Source organism: Pseudorca crassidens, chromosome 6 (genome assembly GCF_039906515.1).
Source record: "Pseudorca crassidens isolate mPseCra1 chromosome 6, mPseCra1.hap1, whole genome shotgun sequence".
Lineage (NCBI taxonomy): Eukaryota > Metazoa > Chordata > Mammalia > Artiodactyla > Delphinidae > Pseudorca > Pseudorca crassidens.
Window position 1 is genome coordinate 7634876 of NC_090301.1, and position 14749 is coordinate 7649624.

General features: G+C 63.6%; 1 protein-coding gene across 2 annotated transcripts; it reads left to right on the top strand.

Moving 5' to 3' along the window:
* Positions 1-4035: 4035 nt before the first annotated feature.
* ECEL1 (endothelin converting enzyme like 1) lies at positions 4036-12596 on the top strand. Of its 2 annotated transcripts, XM_067739819.1 has the most exons (18): positions 4036-4160; positions 5140-6028; positions 6641-6709; positions 6813-6923; positions 7001-7093; positions 7283-7407; positions 8087-8309; positions 8714-8812; positions 9052-9126; positions 9327-9430; positions 9718-9776; positions 9853-9904; positions 10481-10548; positions 10732-10856; positions 11174-11239; positions 11616-11711; positions 11897-11973; positions 12168-12596. In XM_067739819.1, exons 2-18 carry the CDS (start codon positions 5243-5245, stop codon positions 12265-12267), a joined length of 2328 nt encoding a protein of 775 aa, XP_067595920.1. In that variant the 5' UTR covers positions 4036-4160; positions 5140-5242; the 3' UTR covers positions 12268-12596. The 2 variants fall into 2 exon arrangements, with proteins under 2 accessions (XP_067595920.1, XP_067595921.1); XM_067739820.1 differs by lacking the exon at positions 11616-11711.
* Positions 12597-14749: the final 2153 nt, after the last annotated feature.

The following is a 14749-nucleotide window of genomic DNA, read 5'->3' on the forward strand; positions in this document are numbered from 1 at the left end:
TTACTTAAAAAAATAAAGCAATGCTGGCATGGGCCTAGATGCTCATGCTGAAGTGGTCACAGAGCTTACCTTACCTTGGGGAGGGCTGGGAATGGGACGTGTGTGAAGGAGGGCCTGCTTGCGTTGTTAAAGTCTTATAAGACAAGAATGTATCTCTGTATATTTCTCGTATGAAATAAAAACTGATCTAGCGTTTGGCAGGTGACCCCGGAGAAGAATCTGCACGCAGGGGGGATGGAAGTCTACCACGGGGGCACGGGGGAGGGGAGGAATGCCCCCTCTTGTCGTCTGATGGGTTCCAGAGCCAACGAGAGCTGTGTGGCGGGACTGAAAGCCTGGGCAGGTTTATAGGTGGGGCGCTGCCCCAGTGTGAGACCTGGCCCTGGCAGATACTTCACACAGGCTGTTCCATGAGCCAACCACAGCTGTGTGAGAACCTTCCACGTCTATCAAATACATCGGCTGTGCCGGGCTCTGGGCTGCACAGCTGAGTAAGATGTGGGACGTGTAGTGGGTGCCCAGGGAGGGTGAGCCCCCACCCATGGAGGTAGCACAGGACCAGAGGAGAGAAGCTGGCATCCCAAGAAGGATGCGTGGCAATTGGCCAATGGAAGAGATGCTGGGAGAAGGATGTTCCAAGCGGCCAGAACAGCAAGTGCTAAGTCCCTGCGGTGAGCGAGAGCCAGCTAAGGTCTGGGAAATGACAACAGGTCACAGTGACCAGGGGAAGAGAGGTGGGGGGTAGGGAGACAGAGAGAGGGAGAAGTGCAAAGAAGGGTGGGAAGAGGTCACTGCCTCAGGGCCACTTCGGTGTGAGTTCTATCCTGGGGGTGATGAGGGGCACTGCCAGCCGGAGGCCAGTGGGGGGACTGGGACAGCTCCCCAGGCTGGGGTGGGCATAGCAAGGTGTTGGGACCTAGCAGAGGAGCTCAGCTGGGGGTCTGCACTGGGGAGCCTCCGGAGCCCAGCCCAGTGAGGGCCAGAGTTTGGGGGAGGAGATGGACAAGGCCAGGAAGCCCAAGGGCTGTCCTCCCTCCAGGCCCAGGAATCTGAAAGCAAGTGGAGAGCAAGGTCCCTAGGCCCTTGCCTGGCCAGGAGCAGATCCCACTGGGAGCTCAGGCAGGACCAACGGGCACCCTACTCACCCCAACTGGTGATAGCTACAGCTAGAGTGGAATGAAGGCACAGGCTGGGTGGTGGGGTACATGGACCCTTGTACCCAGCTTTCCAACAGGAGTCTGAGTCAGTACAGTGTAGCGGCTGCCCGGCAGCTCCGGCCTTTCCCACCCCCTCCCTGCCACCCTGGCCACTTGGGAGAGTCATTTCATTTCTCAAATTAAAAATCCATTTTGTGCTGTGAATAATAGATGGAATGAGCCCTGGGAGGCTGGGCAGAGGACAGGAAGCTGGTTGGGGGACATGTTTTCCAAGGCAAGGAAGATCCTGCGGCACTGTTGGAGGGGGGGAGTGGACTGGTGGGGGTGGGATGGAACAGGGGGGCATCTCCCAGAGCAGAGGCAGGGCTAGGGGGTTCAGGTTCGAGCAGCAGGCAAATAGAGGCCCAGTCTGTCCCTACACATGCAGGCCAGACAGGTGCAGAAATGGGTGTGACCACGATGGGCTCCAGGCTGGCTTCAGGGCAGCAGCCCTCCTCTGAGGTCAAGCACTTAGCACCTCACTTGGTGGAAGCTGAACAGACGGGAGTCATTAGCGTGGGGACTGCTGTACCCATAGAGTGGGGCAGAGAAGGGGCTGCTCTGACCCCTTCCCCAGAATCCAGACCCCGTGATGCCCTGCCCAGCAGGGTGGGCTAGAATCTGGGAAGGGAAGAGGCAGAGGCTCCCCTCACTTCTGCCCCTAGCGCTGCGCCCCTTTCTCTCTGCGGCCAGCTGTGGCCAGCGCTCCCCTGCTCTCCCTGCCCCAACCAGGCATCCAGCTGCCCCCTCAGGGCTTGGCCACGTCCTGCCATTCTCCTGCTCCTCAGTCAGGGAGTCATTCTGACAACGAGAGGGGACGCCGCGAGATTCACAAGGAGAGTGAGGAAGCCGGGGGCCAGATGCCTAGCGCCCTGCACGCAGCTTCCCTTTCTGAGGAGGGACAGAAGGGCCCAGGAGGTGGGGCCTGGTCGCTCTTTATTGGTGGGCGGTGCAGGGGGACTAGGACTGAGTGGTCATGGGCCCAGTCCCGAGTCAGCTCCCGTGGGTCCTAGTTGCTGCGCTCAGGCCTGGGGGAGCCTCTGGGCTGCGGTGAGGGATGAGGTGCTGTACAGAGACGCGAGATGGAGCCAGGCAGGCAGACAGCGTGGCCTGGCCGGGAGCCGGGAGGCAGATGAACAGATCAATGGCAGCTGAGAGTCTGGGAGAGGGTTGGCCAGGAGGGGGGTCCTGCAGCTGACCTGGGAGGGAGGGGGGATGGAGGAGGAGCTGAGGGCCTGGGTGCCCCACCCTCAGTGACTGGAGCAGCAGAATCCCTGGGGAAGCATGTTTGCCTTTGTGCCTTTCTGTCGGAAGAGAGTCGGCTCCCTGAGACAATATCCATCTTTATATTTCTTGGAAATATCGCGGCATTCATTTCAGGGAAAATAAAAATCTGTCATTGTTGGAGAAATGATACCAATCAGGACCTGAAAAGGCTGGAAAATTATCCTCCTGGAGGCAAAAACATTGAGGGAAAAATGCAGATCAAAAGCACAAAGAGACGCTTTGCCACCGCCCTGCCCTCCCCTCCCCCTTTATGGAATCACCACATTTTACATAATTCCACCTCCCCTAGGTGGAATTAACTGGACGCAGGAAGAACTCGCGGGTCAAAGGAGGACCCTGAGATGGCCAGAGATGGAGGCACAGAGTATCCAGAGGGGTAACTCAGAGGTGGACAGTTGGACAGAAAAGGGACAGGCAGGACGGGGGCAGAGGTGGCCACTCAGGGCCAGTGGCCAGTAGCCAGTATGAGCAGCCCCAGGGAGGGGACAGGGTATTGGGTCCTTTATTTCGTGCCTTGTTCTGGTTTTTATCAGATGGGGCTCCCTAGCAGTCTTGGGCTGTCTCTAAGGTTGTTTAGGTCAGTCCTGCAAGCTGGAACCGTCAGGCCTGAGAGTGCTGGTGTTTTTGTGAGGTCCCCTGCTAAGGATGCTGGAAGCAGAGAGATGGGTAGGGCAGGACGGAAAAAACGTGGGTCACAGAAATAGTATCATTCATCCAAGAAGCTCCAAGTTCCCTGTGGGTACAGGGGTGAGTGAGCCTGGCAGAAGTAGGTCTTGTGTCCAGGGGCTGGGAGTCGTGGGAGGGAGGTCCCACATTAAGAAAGCAAATTGAACCAGAAGAAAGGAGTGGGTGGATAAATTCATATTCCCCCCTGGCTCCTGCAAGGCGGGCTCTTGCATTAGTCTCTAGTTGGTCCCCCGCCTCCACTCCACCGCCTACCCCAGGGGCTTTCAGAGCAGTGGGTACCAAGGTCAGTCAAGGTTTGGGGAGGCGCGTGGTCTCAGCGCTGCGGCCCCTTCTTGCGGCAGCCTCTGGTGCTCTTCCTCCACCACTGCCAACCAACACCCCGACGTGTCCCTTTCCGTGACCCGGAAAGCCCCTTACTGAAACCCCTCTGGTCCAGGCGCTGTGCCAGGCGGTACAGGCGCGATTTCAGCGCACCCCACAGCCTTTCAGCGCGTCCTCCCTGCACGGTGCTCCCGTCCTGTGGGCTGGGATGGTCCACTAGCGTCTTTATTTTCAGCTTGAGCCTCTTTCCGGCGGGCTGGTAGGCATCCCTGAGTGGGAGCACCGGAACGGAGGGGACCTGAGGCCCTCACTCCTCTCGGGGCTGGAATCCCGGAGCCCAGGGCCTGTGCTAGACCCTTGGGAGCGTGTTCCCGAAGCCTCCTTCCCCGCCCCCGAGCTGCCACAGAGCTGACAGGTAGCCGGGATGGAGGCAGAAAGAAGGAGGGAGAGCTGGGGGGCGGGCGGAGGAGGGTGGAGCCGCCCGCGCGCCCCCTCCCTCGGGGCCGGCGGGCGGCGCAGCGAGGCACGGCAGCAGAGGCGGCGGCGGGCGCACGGAGAGAGCGGCCACCCGCCCAGCTCTGCCCCCGGCTCCGGCGCCGGCCCCGGCCCCGGCCCCGGCTCGGGCTCGATCCGCTCTGTTCCCGCTCCGCCCGGGCGCGCACCTGCAGGGTAAGTGGCACCCGAGCCCGCGGCCGCCGCGGCCACATCAACCACCACCTCCGCCGCCACCGCCGCGCCTAGCCTCCAGGCTTTGTCTGCGTCCTCGCAGCTCCGGCTCAGGCTGCGGTTGCGACTCCCGGGCTTGGTTCTCTGGCTCCGCGGACTGCGCGGCGCGGGAGACTCCGCACCCAGGGCTCGGAGCGCGCGGGGCCAGCTCGCTCTGCGCCGGGGATGAAACTTCGCCCAAGTTTGGGTTCCGGGGAGAACCTGTTGAAGCCGGGAGTGGCCCAGGGCGAGGACGGGGGACGAAACCGGTTCCGGGTCCTTTAGGACCGTCGGGGCTTTCTCCCTGATCCTGGGCGGGATGGCGCGCCGGCGCGGGCCGCTTGGGAACGGGACTGGTGGGCGTTCTGGCCATTGAATCGAGAAGACAGGGCTGAGGATGGCTCTGCGGACATCCGCGAGGACAAAGTTTGGTTCTTTAGTCACTTTCTTGAGCGTCTAGTTCCCGTGCGGAAAGCTGAAGGCGGCTTCAGGGTCTGCATAGAAACGGCACTGACCGCACCTCCTTTCCCCTGCCTCCGCTTTTCCCCTCCCCCCACCTGGCCTTGGCTGTAGCAGGTCCGGAACAAGAAATGCAGAGAAGAGAAACAGCCTTTCATTGAAGGCCTGCTACGTGCCAGGCCCCATGCTCGGTGCTCCCCTGCTTTATTAACGGGCCTCCCAAACCTGCGGCGGGCATATGTATGCGGGGAGAGGGGAGGTTAAAGGACCCCACTGTGCAGTGTGGTAGATGGTGGCCACTCTGAGCGGTCCCCTTCCTTCATTCTCCGAGTGGCGCAGGGAGGCCAGGCCCCAGGCCCACTCGTTGTTGGGGACTCGGGGTGGCCTCCAGCCTTTGGACCTAGGCCTGTGCCCTTCCTCGTCGTGCTCATGGACCCCGTCGAGCCCCAGTACCCTTCGGAGCCTGTATCTACCTTTCCCGCAGCTGCGGCCCGGGGGGACCATGCGCCGGCCCGCTAGGAGCCTGGCGGCCGGGAGCATCCTGTAGCTGAGATCGCCAAGGGCTGCGCAGTGGTGCCCGCGGCGCCATGGAGGCCCCGTATTCGATGACAGCACACTACGACGAGTTCCAGGAGGTCAAGTACGTGAGCCGGTGCGGTGGGGGAGGCGCGCGGGGAACTTCGCTGCCCCCCGGCTTCCCGCTGAGTGCGGGGCGCAGCGCCCCCGGGGCCCGGGCCGGGCTGCCGCGCTGGAACCGGCGCGAGGTGTGCCTGCTGTCGGGGCTGGTGTTCGCCGCGGGCCTCTGTGCCATCCTGGCCGCCATGCTGGCTCTCAAGTACCTGGGCCCGGGAGCGGCGGGAGGCGCCACCTGCTCCGAGGGCTGCCCGGAGCGAAAGGCCTTTGCGCGCGCCGCCCGCTTCTTGGCCTCCAACCTGGACGCCAGCATAGACCCGTGCCAGGACTTCTACTCCTTCGCGTGCGGCGGCTGGCTGAGGCGCCACGCCATCCCGGACGACAAGCTCACCTACGGCACCATCGCGGCCATCGGCGAGCAGAACGAGGAGCGCCTGCGGCGCTTGCTGGCGCGGTCCGGGGGCGGACCCGGCGGCGCAGCCCAGCGCAAGGTGCGCGCTTTCTTCCGCTCCTGCCTGGACATGCGTGAAATCGAACGGCTCGGCCCGCGGCCCATGCTCGAGGTCATCGAGGACTGCGGGGGCTGGGACCTGGGTGGCGCGGCGGAGCGCCCCGGGGCGGCGGCGCCCTGGGACCTCAACCGGTTGCTGTACAAGGCTCAGGGCGTGTACAGCGCCGCCGCGCTCTTCTCGCTCACCGTCAGTCTGGACGACAGGAACTCCTCGCGCTACGTCATCCGTGTGAGTGCGCCCCCCTCCCGCACCGGGCACCCCACAAGCGGCTAGGAACTAGGGGTCCCGCGGCCTGGCAGGCCTGCCCCGCGCTCCCTATGCGCCCAGAAGACGGGTGCAGAAGGGGAGGGGAGGGTAGAGGAACGGAAGGGAGCGCGCACCGGCAGAGCGCGGGAGGAGGGCGCAAGTAATTTCCCTCGAGTAATTGCGGTGTTTAGCAGAGCCGCGGGAGCCGCAATTTCCCAGCCCTCTGGCAGCGGTGAGAGCTCTGAGGGAGGGGTGTACTGATGGGCTGTGGTGACAGGCCTGTCGGGCTGGGGCGGGCTGGAATGCCTGCGAGGTGGGGGACCAAGTGTCAGTGCGCCCCTCACAGGTAGGGAGAGGACAGGGTTACAGGAGGAAAGGCGGTGGGGGGCGCCCCCCTCTGTCCCCAGGCTAGGCCGGTCCGGTGTGTGGGCTTAGACCGGCTTCTCTGGAATGAGGGAGGGGCTCCTGTCTTTATGCTCCCCGGGCTGGTGACAGTGGATGCCTGGCGTGTCCTCAGTTTCCCTTTTGAATGGGAATTCAGTCTGTTTGCAGGAGCCGGGAGAGTTGATCTCTGTCCCCCGTCTCTCTCCACAGATTGACCAGGATGGACTCACCCTGCCAGAGAGGACCCTGTACTTAGCTCAGGATGAGGAGAGTGAGAAGGTGTGGGCGCATGCGATGGGGTTCAGGGAAGGCCTGGGACTCCGGGCGGCCTGGACCAGGGCCTGGCACCGACTGCATCCTTGCCGTGCCCCTCCTGGTGCAGATCCTGGCAGCTTACCGGGTGTTCATGGAGCGCCTGCTCAGCCTCTTGGGTGCCGAGGCCGTAGAGCAGAAGGCCCAGGAGATCCTGCAGCTGGAGCAGCAGCTGGCCAACGTGAGGAGGGCGACTGCTGTGTGCTGGGGGCGGCGAGTACTGGGCGGGGCTTGGTCAGCTCTGCCGTCCATCCCCAGATCACAGTGTCAGAGTATGATGACCTCCGGCGAGATGTTAGCTCCATATACAACAAGGTGACACTGGGGCAGCTGCAGAAGATCACCCCCCACGTGAGTGTGACCCAGACCTGGTGGGGGAGGCGCTGATCTTGGGACTCTTGGGCTGTCCCCTCCCCAGGGACGAGCAAGGCCTCCATGGCCATGGACTCACGTGTCCTCTTGTTGCCCCTACCTGACCCCCTCCCTGTCTTCTGTGGTCCCTGCCACCCCACCCCACTGTCCCCATCCGTGGTCCCACAGCTGCGGTGGAAGTGGCTACTGGACCAGATCTTCCAGGAGGACTTCTCAGAGGATGAAGAGCTGGTGCTTCTGGCTACAGACTATATGCAGCAGGTGTCCCAGCTCATCCGCTCCACACCCCGCAGGTACAGCTGCCCGTTACCCGCCTGCTACCCACCTGCCCCCCAGGCCCCCCCTCCCCCGCATCCCAGACCTATCTGCTTGGAGAGCTTTGAATTTCTGCCTCCACCTCTGTCCGGTATCCACCCACTCTGGGGAGGCAAGCGAGGAGCACCGGAAAAGGAGTCTAGACCCCCAGGTTCATACCTGGCTGTCCCACCTACTCTGTGGGACCCTGGGCAGAGCTGTGAGCTTCCTGGGCTGCGGTTTCCTCATGTGGGGATGGTGAGGTTGAGTGAGTCTGAAGTCAGAAGGGGAAATGGTGGCCGCAACTCTGCTCCCCCAGGGCCACCTTGAGGAAAGCCCCCCTGGTCTCTGCCCCGCTCGGGAAGGACCTGAGGCCTCTCGAGGCCAGTTCTGAGGCAGGCAGTCACCCCAAGTGGCCATTCTTCCACCCCACAGCCAGTCAGAAACCAGTGCTGGCCCGTGCCGCACCAGCCTCAGGTGCTCTGCCTGGTGGCAGAGGTGGGTCTGCTGCGTGTGGGCCCAGCCCTCCTCCCTGACTGGGGCTGGGAGCACCTGGAACGACCCTCAGTCCTGTGCAGGTGCTTGGTCCCGCCCTAGGCTGGGGGCTGGGGGCTGGGGGCCGGGGCGCCCGCGCACGTGAGCCCGTCGGGACACCCAGCTGCTTCACCTGGCCCTCAGGATCCTACACAACTACCTGGTGTGGCGCGTGGTGGTGGTCCTGAGTGAGCACCTGTCCCCACCGTTCCGAGAGGCCCTGCACGAGCTGGCACGGGAGATGGAGGGCAGCGACAAGCCACAGGAGCTGGCCCGTGTCTGCCTGGGCCAGGCCAACCGTCACTTTGGCATGGCGCTCGGCGCTCTCTTCGTACATGAGCACTTCTCGGCTGCCAGCAAGGCCAAGGTCAGGCTGCCCTGGCCTTGACGGTCGGGGTGCGGGTCCTGAGATGGGCATGAAGTTCTTGCATGGCCTTGGTCCAAGCATGAGGAGCACGGGGAGCCCCGCATGTCCCCCTGCAGCCAAGGGCACCGGGCTCAGCCCTCTCTGAGCCTCCAGGCTACTCCTCACCAGGCTTCCTCCTCCAGAAAGCCTACCTGGTTTGTCAGCTGCAGGACCCTCTCCCCACCAAGCTCCTGCCCTCCCTGCTCTGCCGTGCTCAGTGGGATGGCCTTAGGAATGCCGAGCAGCAAGTCCTGGGCTTAGGAAGTGGTGCTGGATGATTAGGGGGTACCCCTTACTCCAGGTGCTGGGGGCTCAGAGCTAAGGCCTCCTGGGTTGACCCTTGATTCCTGCCCCCTGACCCGCAGGTACAGCAGCTGGTAGAAGACATCAAGTACATCTTGGGCCAGCGCCTGGAGGAGCTGGACTGGATGGATGCTGAGACCAAGGCGGCCGCTCGGGCCAAGGTGACGTGGGACCCTTTTCCCATTTGTTGGTTCCACAATCACACAGTCAGTGCCTACTGTGTGCCAAGCGCTGGGATAACAAAAAAGACAAAGACGCCTCTTGTGGAGCTGGCATCACCCAGCCTGCTCTCCCCTTTGCCTGAGCCCCAGCCCTGTGCTGGCCCTGGAGCTTTCTCCCTCAGAGGGGTGGAAGGCCACCTCCTGAGGCCCTGGCCCACTCACCACCCTCTCGCCTGCAGCTCCAGTACATGATGGTGATGGTGGGCTACCCGGACTTCCTGCTCAAACCCGAGGCTGTGGACAAGGAGTATGAGGTGGGCCTGCCCCTACCCTACCCAGCCTGACCCCTCAGGCTTCTCCAGGCCCGTGGCCGAGACCCCTGTGGAGACCAACCACCACCACAGAGAGGAGCCACAGCCCTCAGCTGACGGACGCGGGGAGGGCGTGGGGCCTCCTGGGTGCTGGTCTGGCCCTGCCCCGGCCTGCCGCTGAGTGCTGCCCATCCCCCATGCAGTTTGAGGTCCACGAGAAGACCTACTTCAAGAACATCTTGAACAGCATCCGTTTCAGCATCCAGCTCTCTGTCAAGAAGATCCGGCAGGAGGTGGACAAGTCCACGTGGGTACCTGGGCTGCAGCTGGGGGGCCCGGGGTGCCATGGGGACAGTGCTCCTTACCAACGCCAGGAGGTTGACGCCTCATAGACACGCTGGTGGGGAGCGAGGACCAGGCCTGCACAGGGTGCGAGTGGGGGCTGTCAGGGTGTGGGACCAGCCCGGGGGACGCCCAGGATATAGCTGTAGGCTGGGACACCAGGGCATCCTTTAAGGAGGAGGAGACTAGGAGGTAAGGGCTGTAGGGGAGGGAGTGTGGGTCCCCCCAGCTGATCCCAGCCTCCCTCCACAGGTGGCTCCTCCCCCCACAGGCGCTCAATGCCTACTATCTACCCAACAAAAACCAGATGGGTAAGGGGGTGTGTCCAGACGAGGGGCAGGGTCTGGAGGTGGGGAGGGTCTCCCGCTGACCATGGCCTCCCTGCAGTGTTCCCCGCTGGAATCCTGCAGCCTACGCTGTACGACCCTGACTTTCCGCAGTGAGTAGGGAACCTGGCGTGAGCCAGAGCTACGGCCGTGGCCGCGTCTGCGGGGTGGGTGGGGACTGCTCAGATGGCCCCAGGCCCGGGCTGGGCACCGCAGTCATGACAGCTGCAACCCTGGGTCCCCATAGTCCCACTTCATCTTTGGTTATTTAGATAAAGGTGTAGGGTTTTTTTTTTTTTTCATTCTTTTAAATGTCCCGAGTCCCCCTTACCTGGTTTGAGGCTTTTTTGGGTGTTGCAAAACTGGAACAATCCTAGTGATGAGGAAAAAGGCCAAATCCCACGTGGGGTGCCTCAGTTTCCCTCCTGTCTCCCTCCAACCCTGTCTCCTCCCCGCAGCCCTGCTCTGTTAGATGTTATTTCCTAAAAGGCAGCTGCACAGGTATCACTGGCCCCTTTTACGTACCCCACGAGGAAGCTGAGGCACAAGCGTTCTGGGACCGTGCAGCCACTGGCCTCCCTGGGCTACCTCGTGGCCTGGCCAGGGCCTCCTGAGGCCTGGACAGCAGCTCGGCGGGGCTCTCAGAGGGTGGGCGAGGCTGGGGCCTGACGCTGCTGCCACGGGCCCAGGTCTCTGAACTACGGGGGCATCGGCACCATCATCGGGCATGAGCTGACCCATGGCTACGATGACTGGGGTGAGGCCTGCGGGCGGCCCGAGGGGTGGCGGAGGACAGGCAGTGGCGGGCAGGGTGGTGAGGGCCAATGGAAGCCCCGTGGCTCCCCTGTGCCTCTTGGCTGGTGGGTGGGGAGGGCCTTGGTGCCCAGCCGGGCTCTGCGGTGAAGGCCAGTCTCGGCCCGCCCCCACCCGCTGCCCACAGGGGGCCAGTATGACCGCTCGGGCAACCTGCTGCACTGGTGGACAGAGGACTCCCACAGCCGCTTCCTGCGCAAGGCCGAGTGCATCGTCCACCTCTACGACAACTTCACCGTCTACAGCCAGCGGGTGAGGCCCCCTCGCTGCCCCCTGGGCCCCTCAGGCCTGGCCAGGGCAGACTAGGAGCGTGCACACCTCCATGCACGCTCACGTGCCTGAACAAACCCAGCGCCGAGCTCCGTGCACACCCGCCAGGGTCTGCGTGCACACTGACTTGGGCGAGAGAATGAGTTCGCACAGACTCACGCACGTGGGGCACAAAGTGGGGGAGTCCTACCCAAACCCTCTGGGAAAGGGCAGGTGGGTGGAGGCAGGGCCCAGAGAGGCAAGGCCCGAAGGAGACCAGAGGGCCTTGGGCAGCCTCCAACCTCTTCCCTTCTCACCAGGTGAACGGGAAGCACACACTTGGAGAGAACATTGCGGACATGGGCGGCCTCAAGCTCGCCTACTATGTGAGCTGCCCCTGCCTGGCCCTCGATCCCTGAGGGAGGAGTGGTGGGGGGCACTGGGGACTGGGCTAGAGACCTAGTCATCCCTCCCTCCCCATCCTGTTGAGCTCTGGTCTTGGAGGTGAGGTGCTGTGCTGGGCACAGGGTCCACTGGAAGCGGGACTCCTAGGCCCCCCGCCTTCCAGGAGAGCAAAGAGGGCTGCCTGGAGGGGGTGGCACCTGCCTGGGGTTAGCCTTCTGGGCAGGGAAGAAGGCAGGGGTCTGGGGGGCTCAGCAGGGTGGGTGGTGCGCAGAGCTGGGGCGGGTGAGGGCCTGACTGAGTGGAGGGTGCCAGGTGGCCCCGTTGTGGGCACCGCAGCTCCATGCTCTGCGCCCCCAGGCTTATCAGAAGTGGGTGCGCGAGCACGGCCCCGAGCACCCGCTGCACCGGCTCAAGTACACGCACAATCAGCTCTTCTTCATCGCCTTTGCCCAGGTGTGCGGGCGGGGCCAGTAGGGGAGGGGGGAGGGGGGCACAGCTTCCAGCCCATCTCCCATCAGCCACCCTTCCGAGAGCCCTGCGGGTTCTGGTGGGGGATCGAGGCCTAGCGTGCAGGGCTTCGTCAGTGGACGCCCGGCCTCACGTCCCCGCTCCTCCCCGCTGCCCCCGTCCTGGCCCAGAACTGGTGCATCAAGCGGCGGTCGCAGTCCATCTACCTGCAGGTGCTGACCGACAAGCACGCGCCTGAGCACTACAGGTACCCCGCCTGCCTGCCTGGGCCTCGCCCCCTCCTGTGTCTGCGCTGGGAGCGGGTCGGGGTGGGAACCCCCACCTGCCTGCCTGGGCCTCGCCCCCTCCTGTGTCTGCGCTGGGAGCGGGTCGGGGCGCGAAGGGACAGCTGGGGTACGGTGGCCTGTGCCACACACTCTGTGGGTGTCTCCCCTGCCCCAGGGTGCTAGGCAGCGTGTCCCAGTTCGAGGAGTTCGGCCGGGCCTTCCACTGCCCCAAGGACTCGCCCATGAACCCTGCCCACAAGTGCTCTGTGTGGTGAGCCTGGCTGCCCACCTGCACGCGCCCACTTCCCTGCATGGACTGCCTCTCGCTGGCGGCCGGGGCAGGCATGCCTCCGGCTCTGGTCCACTCTGGGTGCCATCCGCCTCCCCAGCACCCCCAGGACCCAGCACCCAGTCACTGTCCCTCACTTCAGGAGGGCCCCAGAACAGGGATGAAGTTGGGCTCCAGGAGGGCCTGGGGGAGACATGCTAAGGTCCCCAGACTAGGCTCTTGGGAGCCAGACCCCCGCCCAGGCTGGATTGTACAGGCCCCGCCTTCGCTGTGTTCTCGCTGCTAAGTCAGGTCAATAAAGCTGCTCTCCTCTTGCCTCCGCCTCCTCAGGGGCCCCCGAGCAGGTGGGACTGGATGAACTCCCGGGGGAGGCTCAGGCACTTAACAGAATGAGACCCTAGAGAAGACCTTTTCGTCCCCTCCTGGTGGCCTCGGCTGGGCTGCCTCTGTCCCACCTCCCCAGCTCTTGTCTTTCCCACCAAGCACCCACGCCGCCCTCCACCAGAGTCCTGCCGAGGCCCCTGCACGGTCCTGAGGGTGCCCCTGGACCAGTCTCATGGGGGCCAGAACACCAAGCCCAGTGACCTACACCCCAGCCTGACGCTGGGACTTAACTTCTCCTGACTGTGCAGAGTGGTCCCCCCTCCGCCCTGCAGGAGTCTCTGCAGTGTCCCCTAGCCAGTCATCACCCCGGGCTAGGCCTTTGCTAAGCTTCTTGGAGAAAGGCGTCCCCTCCAGAGAGAAGAGAGAAGGGGAGGAGTGGTGGGGGCAGGGTGCCGAGGGGGGCTGCAGGCGTGGCCCAGGGTGGGAGGGGAGGAGGAGTGCTGCTCTATCTTGGGCGGGAGGGCAGTGGGAGGGAGGAGCCCCACTGGGGGATCCCAGGCGTCTGCAGGGCTGAGGCTGCCAGCCCTACCTGCTCCAGTCTGTTTCTCTTACTTCAGGGGTGGCCTAGAGAAATCAGCCACTCCCTGAGCAGTGCCCGGTAGGTGTGGCCTGTCCCCATCTCCCGCTGCAGGGGTGAACCTCTTGCCGGTCCAGCTCCTGTCTTTATGCTCAGATGGCTGTCTGCCTCTCAGCCTTGAGTGATGTTTAAAAAGTCCCTGTTATCTGAGCCTTGGACGCACCAACCTGAGGGAGTGGGGACAGAAAACGCACCTGCCACACTGATCGGGCCACAGCGGAGGGTGGGGCTCCGCAGAGAAGAGGCAGGAGCGAAGAAGGACACCGCGGGAGAGCCTGCGCTCATCAGTCCAGGGCGCAGAGCCCTGCTCAGAGCTGCCTGTCGAGGGGGCGGTAGGGCCCTTGTGTTCAGGGCGCCCGAGCGGTGCTGTGTTTATGGATCTTCCTTGGTTTCCTCCTGAAGCCTCTTTCCCCCTGGGCTGGGCACATACATACCATGTCCTTTGGGCAGTGAGGGCAGAAAGACAGTCTAGCTCCCTGTCTCGACCTGCCGCCCACCTTCTGGTTGGGGACTTTCTGCATGCGGACCCTCACCCCCTCCCTCTGGCCTGGGATCCTGGCTGGAATTGTAATCATCAGGCCCAGCCCTCTGGTCCCCGGCCCGGCTCCCTGCTTTGCCCAGCTCCACCCAAGACTGATCCCTCCCGTCTCCCTGCCAGCCTAGGGGAGGCCTTGGGGTTGGGGGACCTGTAGTGTGAGACTCCAGCAGGAAGTGCAGCGAAGCCCAGGTACCCCTGGGGCCAAGTTCCTCCCCCTTCCGTCTGTGCCCAGCGGAGGGGGCCAGTGGGGTCGGGCATGTGGGCCCCTGGGATAGGACATGGGGTTCCTGGCCTCGAGACTGTCCCGAGCTGGAAGCTGGGAAGCCTGGGGGCCTCAGCTGCTGGCCCGGGGCCTGATGCCCAGCGTGTGTCCCAGCTGGGGACCACCCACCCTTCCGGCAGGGTTGCGGATGACAGGCTGTGAGGCCACCAGAGGCCCCTCCGCCTGATGGAGTCCTGCTGGGCTCATGGTGGTGATGTCACTGCTACCCGGGGCTGCAGGGCTCCTCGCATCTTTGGGGAGGACGGAGGGAGACCAGCGGTCAGAGGGAACGCAAGCCAAGGGCATACCAAGGACAGGGTCCCGGCCCTTAGGGCCCACGAAGTTCAGACAGCCAAGGAACCCAGAGCCACGGGGTGGCCCTGCGGGGCATGGTGGCGACATGTGTGTCACCCACTGGTTCCCAGAATGCTTTTCCAGACAGAACCTGAGAGCATCCTCACTGCAGTGAGGCTGGACAGAGGACAGAGGCAGCGCCTCTTACAGACAGGGAGCTCAGGGGAGTCACGTGCCCTGTGCAGGGTCACACTGCTCGTGGCAGCTGATGGGCGCGTCTTGGTTGCCGGGTCCTCTGGAGCTCCGGGTGCCCATACTACACTCAGCATCCCCTCTCAACAGGTTCTGTTAGGAAACCGAGCATATAGCGTAGACGCTGGCCATTTCGTTGTCTCCCAGGCCCTGTACTTGCA